Below are 19550 nucleotides of genomic sequence, written 5' to 3'. Positions count from 1 at the left end.
CCATTTGCCACGGAGAATTAAGACAGGGTTGGCCTTTTGTGCCAAAATCTGATCGCGTTCATTTGACAGAAGGACGTTAAGCTGCTTCTCAAATAGCATTTGCTTCTCGAGCCGAGCCGAGGCCAAATCTTGGGAAAACCGTGCAGGAAAAATCGAAAACAAAACAATCCCTCCCAAAAACCTACAAAATAACAGGTAATTAGCCAGAACGAGAACTTAATCGAGGCCCACAATCTCTAATCAATCTCGCCACGGCTGGCCGCTTCCACCAATGAGCTCTGCGGTTATTTCTGATGGCGTGTGAAAGGGTGCGGGACGGATGCCCTGGGAACGTGCTCAATCAAAAAAAAAAATGGGTCGGGAAGCCACGCGGCAAAGAAGGGGGAAGAAGCCAGACGCGAAGCAAACACGCAGGACTTGAAATCTCTTTAGGGAAAACCGGGTGGGGGGCTTCAGGAAGGGGGCACAGGCTCGCTTCCCCCCAGACAAGAGCCAAAGGAACACATCTTTGTAAAACAATAAAAATAAAACCAACAAACCGAGTTCCCATATAACTGGAGAAGAGCTCTTAACAGGGGAAACCGGATGGTATCAGCATGCTGGGTGGGGATGATGGTTGAGGTAACCTAGATACAGTGGCGCCTCTCCTTACGAACTTCATTCGTTCCGTGACCAGGTTCTTAAGTAGAAACGTTTGTAGGAAGAAGCAATTTTTCCCATAGGAATCAATGTAAAAGCAAATAAGGCGTGCGATTGGGGAAACCACAGGGAGGGTGGAGGCCCTGTTTCCTCCCAGGAGATTCCTAGAGAGGCCCCACGGAGGCTTCTCCCCGCCTTTTCCGGCCCTGTTTCCTCCCAGGAGATTCCTAGAGAGACCCAACGGAGGCTTCTCCCTGCCTTTTCCGGCCCTGTTTCCTCCCAGATTCCTAGAGAGGCCCCACAGAGGCTTCTCCACGCCTTTTCCAGCCCTGTTTCCTCCCAGGAGATTCCTAGAGAGGCCCCACGGAGGCTTCTCCCCACCTTTTCCGGCACTCTTTCCTCCCAGGAGATTCAAAGAGAGGCCCCACAGAGGCTTCTCCCCAACCTTTCCGGCCCTGTTTCCCCCCCTGCTGACCGGAAGTTTGATTCTCCCCGCCATAGACTCTCCTCCTAGACCGGCGTTCTTTTTCCTCTACCTGTCCTAACCGAAACCCCTATCAACTGTGGAGCCGACCGGGGACAGGGAGCCGCAGCAGAGGGATGAACGAGACACATGCGGCTCCAGAGCCGCAGGTTGCTGACCCCTATCCTATAGATAGGATGCGGAGCAGTGGAAGCTAAACGTCACAAGGAACATTTGAAGCTGCACTTCCACATACGTTCAACGGACAGACTTCTAAATAAGCTCAGGCACAACACAGCCTCCTAAGCCTCCGGTGACCTTCTTCCCACGGAATCAGAAACCCAATTAAGCGCTCGGGAGAACGCTGGGAGCGTTACCCGCATTTCTGCCTGGAGATTGGATCCGTCTCCTTTATCAACGGCTGATTCCCGGTTACAAAAGCCAGCAAAGAGAATTAAAGTGCAATCTATTTTCCAAATCATTGGAGATTTGCATTAGGGAAGAACTTTATTGATTTTATAATTAAGGTGGGGATGAAATTCATACTTGACGATGGATTAGAACGAGGGGGGAGGGGGGAAATGCTCTGTCCTTAACTGTTTTAATTCCCTACCTTTCTATCATCCTAATTTAATTTAACTTCCTTCGAAGAATGAAAAGCAGATACTGTATGTGGACTGGGAATTTTGACAGCTGAGGTCTGAAGAAATCTAGATAGGGAAATTTATCTATCTATCTATCTATCTATCTATCTATCCATCCATCCAAATTTGTATGTATCTCTCTCTCTTTCTCTGTATTTCTCTTTCTACCTATCCGTCCCTGTATCTCTCTCTTCTATCTCTTTTCTATTTATCCAGCTCTGTATGTATCTCTCTTTCCATCTCTCTGTCCATCCATCCATCCCTCCATCCCTCCATTATCCATCCATCATCCATCTATTTCTGTATGTATCTCTTTCTCTGTATCTCTCTTTCTATCCACCCATCCATCCGTTGCTGTATCTCTCTCCCTGTTCTATTTCTTTTCTATCCATCCATCTCTGTATGTTTCTCTCTCTTTCCATCTGCCTGTCTGTCTATCTATCTATTCATCTATCTATGTCTATCTGTCTCTTCCTCTATCATCTATCAGTCTCTGTCTGTCTGTCTGTCTGTCTGTCTATCTACCTTCTATTTTTTCTATCATCCATCCATCCATCTCTGTATCTTCCTCTCTCTTTCTCTGTATCTGTCTCTCTTTCTATCCATCTATACATCCACGCATCCCTGTATATTTATCTATATACAGTATGTATGTATGTATGTATGTATGTATGTATGTATGTATGTATCTATCTATCTATCTATCTATCTATCTATCTATCTATCTATCATATCTATCTATCTATCTATCTATCTATCTATCTATCTATCTATCTATCTATCTATCTATCTATCATTCTCATCTAAATATCTATCTTTCTTTCTTTCTGTCTGTCCGTCCGTCCATCCATCTTCCATCCAAATCTGTATGTATTTCTCTCTTTCTCCATATCTCTCTCTCTCTCTTTCTATCCATCTATCCATCCACCCATCCCTGTATCCTTATCTATCTACAGTATGTATCTATGTATCTATGTATCTATCTATGTATCTATCTATCTATGTATCTATCTATCTATCTATCTATCTATCTATCTATCTATGTATCTATCTATCTATCTACCTACCTACCTTTCTCATCTAAATTTCTTTCTTTCTTTCTTTCTTTCTTTCTTTCTTTCTTGTCTGTCTGTCTGTCTGTCTGTCTGTCTGTCTGTCTGTCTGTCTATCTATCTATCTATCTATCTATCTATCTATCTATCTATCTATCTATCTATCATCTTTCTACCCTCACCGACTGTGATGTTTGCGGTAATTAAAACACGCTTCTTTTCCTGATACAAAGCCAGTCTTTTAATCCTCAAACCCAACCTCTGGCTCTCCTGGGCTTGACAGCTACTAAATCATGTTTCCTGCATGCATAAAAACTTTAACAGCATCGCCCCAGCAGTATGTTTTTCATTTCAGCCTCCGTGAATATGCTGTTATTTTTTTTAAAAAAAAGATATATCTAGATACACTTGTCAATAGGAGATAAAGCTTCACGCACAATAGATTGAGGACCACTCTACTCCATGAAAGACAGAGCCAGAACGCATGAATTAGTATCACGAACACTATTTTTAATACTATCTATTTCTGAATTCACAAACACATTAGACCTCAGTGGTTTGAAGTGCTGTTCTCTTGTGATATTGTACTCCCATAAATTGGATGCTTTCTACTTAGGGAACATATTAACAAATACAGATTAATAACCAGAGAACCATTACGATACAGATTAGTCATTCAGACTATGGAGCGCCTGCCAACATAAAACCATCGGAGTTTAGTAACCTGCTCCTTATAAGTGACAAGGTACACGAAATAATTCTTTAATAGGCAATGTTTTATTAGATGGTTAGTCGGTGCTTCTAATGGAAAAGTACTGAACGACTTCTGCATTTCAGCAGGGGAAAAGAGTCGTGTTTGGCGAGATGGGCAACATACAAGATAGATAGATAGATAGATAGATAGATAGATAGATAGATAGATAGATAGATAGATAGATAGATAGATAGATCGAGATAGGTAGGTAGGTAGGTAGGCAGGCAGGCAGATTAGATTGATAGAGATAGATAGATAGATAGATAGTTAGATAGATAGAGATAGATAGATAGATAGATAGATAGATAGATAGATAGATAGATAGATGTAGATATATAGTTAGATCTGGATAGATAGACAGACAGACCGACCGACCATGTTTCCCTGAAAATAAGACCCTGAAATATGCACTCAAAAGCCTGATTGGGCTTATTTATTTATTCATTTATTTATTTATTTATTAGATTTTTTTTTTATGCCGCCCTTCTCCTTAGACTCAGGGCGACGTCCAACATATTAGCAATAGCACTTTTTAAAAAACAGAGCTAGGCTATTGCCCCCACAATCTGGGTCCTCATTTTATCCACCTTGGAAGGATGGAAGGTTGAGTCAACCTTGAGCCGGTGATGAGATTTGAACCGCTGACCTTCAGATCTGCAAGTCAGCTTCAGTGGCCTGCAGTACAGCACTCTACCTGCTGCGCCACCCCGGCTCAATATTATCAGGGGAGGTCTTATTTGGGGGAAAACAGGGTAGATATAGCGATGATAGATAGATAGATAGATAGATAGATAGATAGATAGATAGGAGAGATAGATAGATAGATAGATATGAATGGAGGGAGGGGTGGAGGGAGAGAGAGATGATAGATAGACAGACAGACAGATATAATGGATTGATGGATGGATGGAAGATAGACTCTCAATCTTGTCAAATTTAAGGTTGGACTTCAACTCCCAGAATTCCCCAGACAGCCGTGCCTTCCTAGATTACAACCCTATCTCACACCCAAGTTTTTATCTTGGCTTCCTTCTCCCCACATCCATGAACTAGCAGTCAGAAGACATGATGAAGGCTCCTTAAATTATTATTATTATTTATTCGATTTGTATGCCGCCCCTCTCCGAAGACACATGGACAGACTCAATCATACTTTCAACTGTGAGACAGTAAACATCTTAGACCAAGGCAAGTTCAAACCAAAGACAAAAAAATAAACAATCCTGGAGAATTTCTGGAAACCTGGAATTCAGACGAACCGGCCATCCACAGGCACATGGAGATAAACAACATCTACACACTATTAAAAAAGAGACAGGGGAAAAAAACCTTGAGAGACCACAACACCTCCTAACCAGGCTAGGCTTCCCAAAATTTTTACTACCACGCTGTGGGGCGTGGCTTATTCTGTGGGTGTGGCTTGATGGTCATGTGACTTGGCAGGAGTGGCCATGGGCACTCCTGCGTGTCCGTGAGCGATTTCGCTACCTGCCCAGGTGCAGTAGCAGAATTGCGCTGGGCTCCGCCAACATTCAGACCCTCAGGGGCGAACACACGTCACCGTTCCACCTTAGAAACATAGAAGACTGACGGCAGAAAAAGACTTCCTGGTCCATCTAGTCTGCCCTTATACTATTTCCTGTATTTTATCTTAGGATGGATCTATGTTTATCCCAGGCAGGTTTGAATTCAGTTATTGTGGATTGACCAACCACGTCTGCTGGAAGTTTGTTCCAAGGGTCTACTACTCTTTCAGTAAAATAATATTTTCTCACGTTGCTTTTGATCTTTCCCCCAACTAACTTCAGATTGTGTCCCCTTGTTCTTGTGTTCACTTTCCTATTAAAAACACTTCCCTCCTGGACCTTATTTAACCCTTTAACATATTTAAATGTTTCGACCATGTCTCCCCTTTTCCTTCTGTCCTCCAGACTATACAGATGGAGTTCATGAAGTCTTTCCTGATACGTTTTATGCTTAAGATCTCCCACCATTCTTGTAGCCCGTCTTTGGACCCCTTCAATTTGGTCAATATCTTTTTGTAGGTGAGGTCTCCAGAACTGAACACAGTACTCCAAATGTGGTCTCACCAGCGCTCTATATAAGGGGATCACAATCTCCCTCTTCCTGCTTGTTATACCTCTAGCTATGCAGCCAAGCATCCTACTTGCTTGGCTGCATAGCTAGAGGTATAATAAGCAGGAAGTAGCCCACCTCTGCTCCAGGCCTAGCCACCATGGCTGGCGGGCGTTGCAGTTACCCACCCTCTAATCTGCCCTCTGAGATGCTGCTCAGGGTTTGGCTCAGCTAAGCTTCTCCGCGCAACCTCCGAGGAGTAAGCGAAGCTCCAACCGAGCAGGGGAGGAAATGAGAAACCGAGGGCCCAACAATAAGCAGGCTTATTTTACATGCCTCATCAGGAAATGGCAAATGAACTCTAGGAGGAAGAAAAGAAAAACGAGCTGCTACCAACCATGGCTGTGCCTTCACAACTGATCCCTTCAGGCCTGCACGATAAATTTGCAAGTTAATGCACATTATTAATGTGTGTCAATGTCTCACAGATGTTTTCTTGCTCTGTTAATTTCTGTCTTCTTTAAATAACGCTGTTTCACACTGAAGCTCCAAACTCACCCCCCCCCTTTCATTCCCCCCAGCTTAAAAAGCCAGGAACCGTGATCCAGATTAATATATATATTATTTTATATATTCCCTGGTGCAGAGCTGAAGGGATTGGATACTGTAGCCTAGAGGATAATTCTCTGCCTTACAAGGCAAAGGTTGCAGGTTCAAGTCCCAGTGGGTATGGCTAGCTGATGAGGGCAAAATAAGGCCGGAATAGATCTATCCTAGTCTCCCTTAATTTTCAAATTCAGCAAAAAAACATGTGACACATACAGATAGAATTGTCGGCTATCAATAAAAATTAACTGCCTTGGAAATGGCCCTGGGTTGGGCCGAGAGGCAAATAAGGAGCTGTGATGTTCCTTCAAATACACCAGGGTGATTCGACACAAAAATATGTAACCCTTCCCTGGTGCAGAGCTGAAGGGATTGGATACTGTAGCCTAGAGGATAAGTCTGCGGAGAGGGGCGGCATACAAATCTAAATAATAAATAAATAAATAAATAAAATAAATTCTCTGCCTTACAAGGCAAAGGTTGCAGGTTCAAGTCCCAGTGGGTATGGCTAGCTGATGAGGCCAAAATAAGGCTGAAATAGATCTATCCTAGTCTCCCTTAATTTTCAATTTCAGCAAAAAAAAAGATGTGACATATATATATATATATATATATATATATATATATATATATATATATATATATACATACATACATACATACATACATACATACATACATACATACACATACAGTGATACCTCAATTGGTTCCCGGGATGAGGTTTGTAAGGTGAAAAGTTTGTAAGATGAAACAATGTTTCCCATAGGAATCAATAGAAAAGCGATTAATGCGTGCAAGCCCCAAACTCACCCCTTTTACCAGCCGAAGCGCCCGTTTTTGCACTGCTGGGATTCCCCTGAGGCTCCCCTCCATGGGAAACCCCACCTCTGCACTTCCGTGTTTTTGTGATGCTGCAGGGGAATCCCAGCAGAGGAATCCCAGCAGCGCAAAAACGGGTGCTTTGCTGGCAACGGAAGTCCAGAGGTGGGGTTTCCAGTGAGGGGAGCCTCAGCGAAATTGCAGCATTGCAAAAACACGGAAGTCCGGAGGTGGGGTTTCCCATGGAGGGGAGCCTCAGGGGAATCCCAGCAGCGCAAAAACGGGTGTTTTGCTGGCAACAGAAGTCCGGAGGCGGGGCATCCCAGTGACGGCGGCTTGGGTTTGTAAGGGGAAAATAGTTTGGAAGAAGAGACAAAAAATTCTTAAACCCCAGGTTTGTATCTCGAAAAGTTTGTATGACAAGGCATTTGTAAGACGAGGTATTACTGTATATATATATACAGTGGTACCTCATGATACGAACCCCTCGTGATACGAACTCCTCGTGATATGAACCCGGGGTTCGGAAATCTTTTGCCTCTTCTTACTAACATTTTTCAGCTTACGAACCCACCGCAGATCGCAAAATGGCGCTCCGCTGGGCGCCGCCACCTGGCTGTCACCTTTTAAAACAGCCGGGGGGCTTCTCGGCGTTCTCCCAAACTCGAACCCGAACTTTTTGGGTTCGGGAGGCCGCCGAGAAGCGCCGCCGCCCTTCTGTCACTTTCTGAAACAGCCAGGGGGCTTCTCGGCATTCTCCTGAACGCCGAACCCGGAAGTTCAGATTCGGGTTCCGGAGGCCACCGAGAAGCCCCCCGGGTGTTTCAGAAGGTGACAGCCGGGGGGCGGTGCTTCTCGGCAGCCTCCGGAACCGGAACCCGAACGGAGCGCCATTTTGCGATTTTTTTTTCTTTTTGCACGGATTAATTGCTTTTACATTGTTTCCTATGGAAAACAATGTTTCGTCTTACGAACTTTTCGCCTTACGAACCTACTTCCGGAACCAATTAGGTTCGTAAGACGAGGTATTACTGTATATATATATTTCAATTTCCGGTCTTCAGACTTCCCACCTTTCCAAGGAGCTCCTTAAACAAATGTGAATCAAACACCAGGGTAGACTCCAGCTGTTAATTTAATGGGCTCCTACCAAAAAAAAAAAAATTAGACACAAAAAACTCAAGGATGCCTATTGAGTTTATTATGCTAGGAATGACTCAGGATGGACCCGGATAAAGATTTTTTATTTTGTAAAAGGAGCGACAGGCGTGTTGTGAGAAACATTTCTGCCTCCCACGCTCAGCCCTTCCTGGTCTAACAATACCTACATTTCCTGGTCGTTAGGGAGGCTTGTTTGTCAGTGAATCACCATCGGATCGAAACCAGGTAACGGCGCTAGCTTGGCGAGAACAATAAGAAGTGGAGGTTGAGCACTCAACGAGTAGTGCTCAATGGAACTACATCTACACGGAGGGATTTATGACGTGGGGTACCCCAAGGCTCTGTTTTAGGCCCAGGACTCTTCAACACCTTCATCAATGACTTGGATCAAGGGATAGATGGGGAACTCATCAAATTTGCAGATGACACCAAACTGGCAGGAATAGCCAACACTCCCAGAAGATAGGCTCCAGATAACAGAAGAATCTTGACCAACTTGAACATCTAACTATTTAACAAAATGAAATTCAAGGGTGAAAAAAGTCAGGTTCTATATTTAGGCAAGGAAAAACAAAGCACACAGGTACAGTATATGTGGTGCATTGCTCAACAATAGGAACTGTGAGAGGGATCTTGGAGTCCTAGTGGACAACCATTTAAATAGGAGCCTGCATTAACAGAGGGATGGAATCAAGATAATGCGAAGGGTTAATGCCACTTTATAAGGCCTTGGTAAGGCCACACTTGGAATAACTTAGATTTTTAAATATTAGATTTGTTCTCTGTACATTGTTTTATTATTGTTGTGAGCCGCCCCGAGTCTGCGGAGAAGGGAGGCATACAAATCTAAATAATAATAATAATAATAATAATAATAATAATAATAATAACAACAACAACAACAACAACAACAACAACAACGCATTCAGTTTGGGTCGCCACGATGCAAAAAGGATATTGAGACTCTAGAAAGATTGCAGAGAAGAGCAACAAAGATGATTAGGGGACTGGAGGTTAAAACATAGGAAGAACAGTTGCAGGAACTGGGCATGGCTAGTTTAATGAAAAAAAGGACCAGGGGAGACATGATAGCAGTCTTCCAACATCTCAGGTGTTGCCACAAAGAAGAGGGAGTCAGGCTATTCTTCAAAGCACCTGAGGGTACAAGAAGAAGCAATGGGTAGAAACTAAAGAAGGAGAGAAGTAACTTAGAAGTAACGCAAGGAGAAATTTTCCGACAGTCAGTTTGGATAATGAAAAGTCTACAAAGCAACAACCCATCCAAGACTCTTCATCTCAACCTTGAGCTAAAAATATTCTCCTTCAGAGCCTCTGTTGTGTTATTTATTGGTAAAACCATCTTGCTCGGGTCCATTTACATGTTGTGGTTAGCTCTGGCCCAGCTCCTGCCCCAAGGACTGTGGATGTGGGGGAGACATCCACATGCTGCAGGCCTGTTTTGCCCCCGGTGGAATCTGCTGATGAAGGCTCCTCTGACCAAGAAGACATGAGTGACAGGGAGGAGGAGAGTGTGGCAGACAACTCAGAAGGAGATCAATTATCTAGCTCCTCCTTGGATTCAGAACAAGAGTTAATGATACAGCCACACATGCGGAGAGCGATGCATAGGCAACAACAACTGAGAGATTATTATCAAAGAAAATAAGGCCACCTGTGGTTGGATGGGGCTGTGGTCATGAGTGAGGCTGCTATAAAGAGCAGCCTGTGGGTTTGGCCATTGTGGAGGATTATCTGATCGTTGTGTTTCGTGACTGCTCTACTGGCTTTGACCTTTTGTGTGTTGATTTTTCCCCACTTTGAAACTAAACCAGGGCAAAGTGTGTGTCACTTTGTGAAAGAAGAAGGACTGTGAATTACCTCACAGCTGCAAGCTAAGTATCACAGAACTGATAAGGGACTTGTACAAATGACCAGTTTGGTTGGAGACGAGGGCTCTTGGCTATCCCAAAAGAGGGCTTGGTTTAAGGGAATTTTCATTATAAAGAACATTGTTTTGAATTTTCAAACGTCTGTGTGTCTGAAATTTGTACCTGTGAATTTTTGGGAGGATTCTACCAGAGAGCCCGACAGAACATTTACATTCCAAAACAGACTCCATTTTGAGTTTTGATAGGACAAAAAACATCCAGCCAAACCCTACAGCTGAATGCCGTATTTTTCATCAATTGTGTTATTTAGAAGACTGAAGTTTATCCAACTCGGCTTATCGAGGAAGGAAATGAAACTCTTCAAATCTAAGCTAATAAGCAGAGCCACTGTATTGATCAATGAGCTGCTTCCATGTTACAGTCACTTACATAAATAAGAGGAATATCTATAACCAACTAAGACCTTTAATGAAGCAGCAACCATAATAGACTATATCTGCCAAAACCAAGGATAATTCTAATACATTACTTTGTACAAAATTGTCTGGCTCTCAGACACTGCTGGAATGTATTACAAGAGCACTTTTAGAAGGTTTAAAAGAAAAAGAAAGAAGAGGCAGGGAACCATAGCAAAGACGTAGGTTCATATTGCCTGCCTGCCAGAAGAAGCTCAAAATAGCTCAGGTGGATCTTTCAACATGGATAGCACATGACATCCATCTACAACAAACTCAAATTTCATGGAGGGCCATATCAGGGTTGCGTTTTGACTTCGGCGGGGCCGGGATGGGGTGTTGCCAGCTCAACATCTACCTCGTACCAACCTGTGACCAATAAAGGTCCACAGAGTTGGCCTTCTCCAGGTCCCGTCTGTTCTATCCCGCGCCTACGCAGATTGAAAACAAAGGACGAATCCACTCGCTGATAGCAATAGCATTTAGACTTATATACCGCTTCATAGTGCTTTCACAGCCCTCTCTAAGCGGTTTAGAGAATCAGCCTCTTGCCCCCAACAATCTGGGTTCTCATTTGACCCACCTTGGAAGGAAGGAAGGAAGGAAGGAAGGAAGGAAGGAAGGAAGGAAGGAAGGAAGGAAGGAAGGAAGGAATAGCAATAGCATCTAGACTTATATACAGCTTCCTAGCGCTTTTACAGCCCTCTCTAAGCGGTTTAGAGAATCAGCCTCTTGCCCCCAACAATCTGGGTTCTCATTTGACCCACCTTGGAAGGAAGGAAGGAAGGAAGGAAGGAAGGAAGGAAGGAAGGAAGGAAGGAAGGAAGGAAGGAAGGAAGGAAGGAAGGAAGGAATAGCAATAGCATCTAGACTTATATACAGCTTCCTAGCGCTTTTACAGCCCTCTCTAAGCGGTTTAGAGAATCAGCCTGTTGCCCCCAACAATCTGGTTCCTCATTTGACCCACCTTGGAAGGAAGGAAGGAAGGAAGGAAGAAAGGAAGGAAGGAAGGAAGGAAGGAATAGCAATAGCATTTAGACTTATATACCGCTTCATAGTGCTTTCACAGCCCTCTCTAAGCGGTTTAGAGAATCAGCCTCTTGCCCCCAACAATCTGGGTCCTCATTTGACCCACCTTGGAAGGAAGGAAGGAAGGAAGGAAGGAAGGAAGGAAGGAAGGAAGGAAGGAAGGAAGGAATAGCAATAGCATCTAGACTTATATACAGCTTCCTAGCACTTTCACAGCCCTCTCTAAGCGGTTTAGAGAATCAGCCTCTTGCCCCCAACAATCTGGGTTCTCATTTGACCCACCTTGGAAGGAAGGAAGGAAGGAAGGAAGGAAGGAAGGAAGGAATAGCAATAGCATCTAGACTTATATACAGCTTCCTAGCGCTTTTACAGCCCTCTCTAAGCGGTTTAGAGAATCAGCCTGTTGCCCCCAACAATCTGGTTCCTCATTTGACCCACCTTGGAAGGAAGGAAGGAAGGAAGGAAGGAAGGAAGGAAGGAAGGAAGGAAGGAAGGAAGGAAGGAAGGAAGGAAGGAATAGCAATAGCATTTAGACTTATATACCGCTTCATAGTGCTTTCACAGCCCTCTCTAAGCGGTTTAGAGAATCAGCCTCTTGCCCCCAACAATCTGGGTCCTCATTTGACCCACCTTGGAAGGAAGGAAGGAAGGAAGGAAGGAATAGCAATAGCATCTAGACTTATATACAGCTTCCTAGCACTTTTACATCCCTCTCTAAGCGGTTTAGAGAATCAGCCTCTTGCCCCCAACAATCTGGGTCCTTATTTTATCCATCTCGGAAGGATGGATGGATGAGTCGGCCTTCAGCCGGTGGTGAGATTTGAACTGCTGAACTACAGTTAGCTGAAGTAGCCTGCAGTCTAACCACTGCGCCACCCCGGCTCTTATATTTCAAATCAACCTTTTTATATTGAAAGCGTCATTTCTACAAGCCACATTCATGCACGTGAGTTGATCTTCGTAGCTTCTCAGTGAGAGGAGTTAAAAGATAAACAGTCCAGCTGCTTCCTTGAGCCGGGGTGGCGCAGCAGGTAGAGTGCTGTACTGCAGGCCACTGAAGCTGACTTGTAGATCTGAAGGTCAGCGGTTCAAATCTCATCACTGGCTCAAGGTTGACTCAGCCTTCCATCCTTCCGAGGTGGGTCAAATGAGGACCCGGATTGTGGGGGCAATAGCCTAGCTCTGTTTTTTTTAAAAAGTGCTATTGCTAACATGTTGTAAGCCGCCCTGAGTCTAAGGAGAAGGGCGGCATAAAAAAAAATCAAATAAATAAATAAATAAATAAATATTAAACATCAAAGATAATTGCACATTCCTTTATGAGATAAAGAATCTCCAGTTTCACTGACTTACAGTTACAGATTTCCAGACTCTCTACAGGATTTTAGCAGAGAAATAACAGTTGGCTAGCGTAACATGGCTGGAACCCCAAACATTAACCGACTCCATTACAAAACGTTGAAAACTCCACCCCGAATTTCCCATGAGCCACTCTTAAATACCTATGGGGAGTGGTCCACAATTCCCTAGAGTTAACAAGCTACAGACTACTTCCTTTTCCATACAGTATTCTTGTCTTTTTCTTAATCTTCTAAAGCGGGCATCTAACAAAGGCTCATGGTCTTCCTCCTCCTCCTCCTCCTCCTCTTCCCCTAAGTCAGACCCCACTGTCATTGGCATATCTGCCACCTCTGGTGGTCTTTCAGGTTCATCCATGTCTATCTCTCACTCTCTGCATCAGCTGGCAACACCACTGGCCTAGGGTACCAAGATGGGCCCGGCTCATCCTCCCCAGAATCTATCATTACCAGAGATGGACAAGGACCACTCACAACACAGTCCACCAAACAATGTCGGATGGACTTCGCTTGTGCGCTTGCTTCGCTCATGCACAGCGCTTTGACGCATGCGCAAAACCTTTTGAGCATGCGCAGATTGCCCATGATGATGATGAGCAATCCTCCCGTCGCCATCGCTAGTAGTTCGCCCAAACCGGTGTGAACTAGTAGCAACTCACCACTGGCCTACATGTGTAGGAACAGGAAAAAATATACAACTTGCCTTGAAGATCAAGCAGTCTTCTCTGTGCTCTGCGTAGATGGACTTGAGGCGGTATTGATTCTCGATCGTAATATCAATATTGTAGCCGGTCAGTTTGTAACACACTTTGCGAAATTCCTGAATCTTGGTTCCGAAGATCTCCTTTAAGCGCTGGTTTTTCAACTCCGCGCTTTCCAGTTGCTTCTTTAATTCTGAAATGAAGCAGAAAAAGAGATTGCTTTTTTTTTTTTAGCGCGGTCAGGAATCGTTCCCACGGGACCTCACGAAGATGAGAAAAATCAGTAGAGGTGGCAGAAAGCAAGGTTGGAGAAGGAAATGAACGCTGTTCCAAAGAGTTTTTGTAAGGCATTTGAAAAGCTGAACCAAGGACTAAGGCAGCACAGGTGGAGTGAGACTGAAGGGCAGCATGAGACCAAAACTGCCTTGTCTAAAGATGAAATTGACTCAGAAGCAGGGTGGACAAAATCCAGAAATCTTGCCCAAAAGGTCCCTTTGGCAGGTAGGTGGGATGGAACCAAGCCCTTATGGAAACAAAGGGAAAGATGTCACCTGAACCAAACAGAAGAAGTTAGGCGTGACCACCGAGTAAATCCTCCCAAAATCCCACCAATAGTCACCAGACATGTAAATTAACAGTAGATCTCACACTTGGCCAAATAAAGTATTCTATTTTATTCTGCTCTGTTCTACATTTTCTGTTCAATTTTCTATTCTCTCTTCTCTTTTCTGTATTCCATTTTTCTCTTCTGCTCTTCTTTTCTCTATTCTATTTCTCTCCTCTCTATTCCTCTCCTCTCTTTTCTATTCTATTCTCTATTCTCTCTATTCTATTTCTCTCCTTTCCTGTATTCTATTTTCTATTCTATTCTATCCTATTTTATTCTCTCTTCTCTTTTCTCTATTCCATTTTTCTCTTCTCCTCTTCTTTTCTCTATTCTATTTCTCTCCTTTCCTGTATTCTATTTTCTATTCTATCTTATCCCATTTTATTCTCTCTTCTCTTTTCTCTATTCCATTTTTCTCTTCTGCTCTTCTTTTCTCTATTCTATTTCTCTCCTTTCCTGTATTCTATTTTCTATTCTATCTTATCCTATTCTATTTTATTCCCTCTTCTCTTTTCTCTATTCCATTTTTCTCTTCTGCTCTTCTTTTCTCTATTCTATTTCTCTCCTCTCTATTCCTCTCCTCTCTTTTCTATTCTATTCTCTATTCTCTCTATTCTATTTCTCTCCTTTCCTGTATTCTATTTTCTATTCTATTCTATCCTATCCCATTTTATTCTCTCTTCTCTTTTCTCTATTCCATTTTCTCTTCTGCTCTTCTTTTCTCTATTCTATTTCTCTCCTTTCCTGTATTCTATTTTCTATTCTATCTTATCCCATTTTATTCTCTCTTCTCTTTTCTCTATTCCATTTTTCTCTTCTGCTCTTCTTTTCTCTATTCTATTTCTCTCCTTTCCTGTATTCTATTTTCTATTCTATCTTATCCTATTCTATTTTATTCCCTCTTCTCTTTTCTCTATTCCATTTTTCTCTTCTGCTCTTCTTTTCTCTATTCTATTTCTCTCATCTATTCTATTTCCTATCCTATTTTATTTTCTCTATTCTATTTCTCTCTTCTCCTCTTTTTTCTCTATTCTATTTCTCTCCTCTATTCTATTTCCTCTCCTATTTTATTTTCTCTATTCCATTTCTCTCTTCTCCTCTTTTTTCTCTCTTCTATTTCTCTCCTCTCCTCCATTCTATTCTCTCTTTCCTATTCCTCTCCACTATTCAATTCTCTGTTCTCCCTATTCTATTTCTCTCCTCTCCTCTATTCTATTTTCTATTCTATCCTATCCTATTTTATTCTCTCTTCTCTATTCTGTTTCTCTTTTCTCCTCTCTCCTTTTCTTTATTCTATTCCTCTCCTCTTATTCTGTTCTATTATATTCTATTCCCAAACTTAGGAACTCAGTTAACAGCAGAACAAATTCAAGCTGTATGGAAAAGGAGGAGAGGTGGGGGAAAAAAATCTCTCCAAACTACAGAAAACAGCAAACTATTTTTGGAGTGCCATTCCTCTCTCTCGCTGGCAGATTTCTGGCCAAGAGAAGGCAGCTGAGTTGGCTGTCACTCAGCCAGTATTTTATCGTTAGGAAAGTTTCCTGCCAGCGGAGAGAATCCTTCAGGGGGGATACACAACAATTACCATGAATCCTTCACCCAAGGTGCTTTCTGAGTAATTAAGCCACAATTTATCCCCCCATTAATTACCGAGAAGAGCTTTAGTTAAACACAAGTCGGGAGATGCCACCTAAGTCAGCTTGTTTTATCAACACGCCAGCCCGGAAAGCTTTGATTCCCATAATAAACAGAGAACACTTCCTCTCCAGGGGCTGCGACGTCTCCTCCGTGGCCACATAACCGTTCGGCCCACGGGGTTGCGGGAGAGGAAGACAGAGGAAGACAGAGGTGGATCTACAGTCATTCAAGGAATGTTCTGCACTTCCTAATTGAGATGTTTGATAGGGCACGCTTATTAAAGGTGATGATGTTGATTACAATGACTACACTGACTACATGTGACATGGGGCTTGGCGCTGATGATACCCAGTTGTACATCTCCACCCTATGTCAGGTCAGCGAAGCAGTGGAAGTGATGTGTCGGTGCCTGGAGGCCGTTGGGGTCTGGATGGGTGTCAACAGGCTGAGGCTCAACCCTGACAAGACGGAGTGGCTGTGGGTTTTGCCTCCCAAGGACAATTCCATCTGTCCGTCCATTACCCCAGGGGGGAGGGGGAATTATTGACCCCTCAGAGAGGGTCCGCAACTTGGGCGTCCTCCTCGATCCACAGCTCACATTAGAGAACCATACAAATCAAATCAAATCAAATCAAAAAATAAATAAATAAATCCTTCCTTTCTTCCTTCCGAGATGGGTAAAATGAGGACCCAGATTGTTGGGAGCAAGAGGCTGATCCTGTAAACCACTTAAAGAGGGTTGTAAAAGCACTACGAAGCGGTATATAGGTCTAAATGCTATTGCTATTCCTTCCTTCCTCCCTCCCCTTCCCTCCTTCTAAGTTGGGTCAAATGGGGACCCAGATTGTTGGGGGCAAGAGGCGGATTCTGTAAACCGTTTAGAGAGGGCTGCAAAAGAACTGTGAAGTGGTAGATAAGTCTAAATGCTATTGCTATCCTTCCTTCCTCCCTCCCCTTCCTTCCTTCCAAGGCGGATCAAATGGGGACCCAAATTGTTGGGGGCCAGAGGCTGATCCTGTAAACCATTAGAGAGGGCTGTAAAAGCACTCCCAAGCGGTATATAAGTCTAAATGCTATTGCTATGAATGATGAAAAACAGAAGCCTACCAGAGAAAAGAACTATAACCCATTCTGGTGCCAAGGGGGTTTAATCACTGACAAAGAGCTGCCAGGGGTATTCGCACATCCCAGGCGCCCAACTGTGCATTTGTTTTCAGAATACAATGCGAGTTCTCCAGTCCAAATTCTCAACGGGCGGCGGTTGGCTTGGCTCAGCTGGTGGGAATAGCCGGGAGAAGAATGGGAGGAGGGGATTCGGGAGCACGTAAGAATTAAGCTGCCCTCCCATTTCTCCCTCTCCCCCCCCCCCCCCCAAGCATTGTTTAGACATTTAAATGGACTTTTAATCACCAGCTTCTTCCCAGCCCTGGAGATAAATTAGCACCGAGCGGTGAAAGAGATGGAGCGATTCTGCCATCCATGACATCTGTTAAGCATCACCCTCCATTTCGGTGGCCCTTCTTCTTTCCCTGGCATTGATAAACAGATTGAACAGGGGTGGGTGGGTGGGAAGGGACGGTCCCCCTTTCACAGGGCACTCTTCCCAGGAATTCTGCTAGCATTTTGGAAGTCCTTGTAGACGTGACTTTCCTCAAGGGTGGAATCTGGGGTTTAGCTGAGCTTCTCTCTGCATCTCTTTCTCTTTCTTTCTCTCTCTCTCTCCTTCCTTCCTTCCTCTCATTTCCATCTCCTTCCTTCCTTCCTTCTTCTTACATTTCCATCTCTTTCTCTTTCTTTCTTTCTCTCTCTCCTTCCTCTCATTTCCATCTCCTTCCTTCCTTCTTCTTACATTTCCATCTCTTTCTCTTTCTTTCTTTCTCTCTCTCCTTCCTTCCTCTCATTTCCATCTCCTTCCTTCCTTCCTTTTTCTTACATTTCCATCTCTTTCTCTTTCTTTCTCTCTTTCCTTCCTTCCTTCCTCTCATTTCCATCTCCTTCCTTCCTTCCTTCCTTCCTCTTACATTTCCATCTCTTTCTCTCTTTCTCTCCTTCCTTCTTCTTACATTTCCATCTCTTTCTCTCTTTCCTTCCTTCCTTCCTCTCATTTCCATCTCCTTCCTTCCTTCCTTCTTCTTACATTTCCATCTCTTTCTCTTTCTTTCTCTCTCTCTCTCCTTCCTTCCTTCCTCTCATTTCCATCTCCTTCCTTCCTTCCTTCCTTCTTCTTACATTTCCATCTCTTTCTCTTTCTTTCTTTCTCTCTCTCCTTCCTCTCATTTCCATCTCCTTCCTTCCTTCTTCTTACATTTCCATCTCTTTCTCTTTCCTTCTTTCTTTCTTTCTCTCTCTCTCTCCTTCCTTCCTCTCATTTCCATCTCCTTCCTTCCTTCCTCTTACATTTCCATCTCTTTCTTTCTTCCTTCCTTCCTGCATTTATTCATTTATTTATTAAAAGTCTTTATTAATTATATACATTAAAAAAAGTACAAACAACAATTAATGAAAAAAAGGGAGGAAAGGAACAAACAAACATAACATAAACATCTATGTTAGCAAAAAGTTCAGAAGAGAAGGGTTGAAGGGTCGTGATTTCTGACAGTCCCAAAATGGGTGATCAGTGCAGTCAGGAAGGTAGGATGCTTGGCTGCATAGCTAGAGGTATAATAAGCAGGAAGAGGGAGACTGTGATCCCGCTGTGTAGAGCGCTGGTGAGACCCCCATTTGGAATAATACTGTGTCCAGTTCTGGAGACCTCACTTACAAAAAGATATTGATCAAATTGAACGGGTCCAAAGATGGGCTACAAAAAGGGTGGAAGGTCTTCCACATAAAACGTATCAGGAAAGACTTCATGAACTCCACCTGTATAGTCTGGAGGACAGAAGGAAAAGGGGGGACATGATCGAAACATTTAAATATGTTAAAGGGTTAAATAAGGTTCAGGAGGGAAGTGTTTTTAATAGGAAAGTGAACACAAGAACAAGGGGACACAATCTGAGGTCAGTTGGGGGAAAGATCAGAAGCCACGTGAGAAAATATTATTTGAGTGAAAGAGTAGTAGACGCTTGGAACAAACTTCCAGCAGACGTGGTTGATAAAACCACGTTAGCTGAATTTAAACATGCCCGGGATAAACATAGATTCACCCTAAGATAAAATACAGGGAATAGTATAAGGGCAGACTAGATGGACCATGATGTTTTTTTCTGCCGTCAATCTTCTATGGAATGAGTTTCTATCCCTTTTTTTAAATAAGAATTTCTAGAAATTCTATCTAAACTTTTTTAAAGGACTAAATTGTCAACCATGTTGTTGACATTTGGTTATACGACTTAATAGCAGAGTTTCTATAACAAGTCCCTCTTGTTGACCTTTCTTCTCGATGACAACCCTTCAAACACTGGAAGGCTGTCATCTTCTCTTTGTTAGAGGACACATAAGCAATTCTCTCAACCGTTCTTTGTATGGTTCAGCCACACAACAGAGCTGACTCATCTGGTTCTTTGTCTATGGAGAAGATGGTGAGATCCCACCCAACCTTTCCTCATCCTATCACGGCATCTTTTTAACGGCATGCTACTTACGGAGTCTTTGTCTTCTGCCATTGCACAAAGCAAGCAACATGTCAAGGTTCCAGGTTAACACTGAATAAAATA

At 43.2% G+C, this 19550-nt stretch overlaps 1 protein-coding gene across 1 annotated transcript in view; it reads right to left on the bottom strand.

Moving 5' to 3' along the window:
- The window catches only part of LOC139171809 (mitotic spindle assembly checkpoint protein MAD1-like), a 275352-nt gene that overhangs the window by 100250 nt on the left and 155552 nt on the right, over positions 1 to 19550 (bottom strand). Inside the window, exon 7 of the mRNA XM_070760242.1 lies at positions 13652 to 13842. Within this exon, the coding sequence (XP_070616343.1) occupies positions 13652 to 13842 (191 nt within the window). The remainder of the gene's footprint in view (positions 1 to 13651; positions 13843 to 19550) is intronic.

Source organism: Erythrolamprus reginae, chromosome 9 (genome assembly GCF_031021105.1).
Source record: "Erythrolamprus reginae isolate rEryReg1 chromosome 9, rEryReg1.hap1, whole genome shotgun sequence".
NCBI lineage: Eukaryota > Metazoa > Chordata > Lepidosauria > Squamata > Dipsadidae > Erythrolamprus > Erythrolamprus reginae.
The sequence above is the reverse complement of the archived record's forward strand: the minus strand, read 5'-3'. Positions and strand labels throughout refer to the sequence as shown.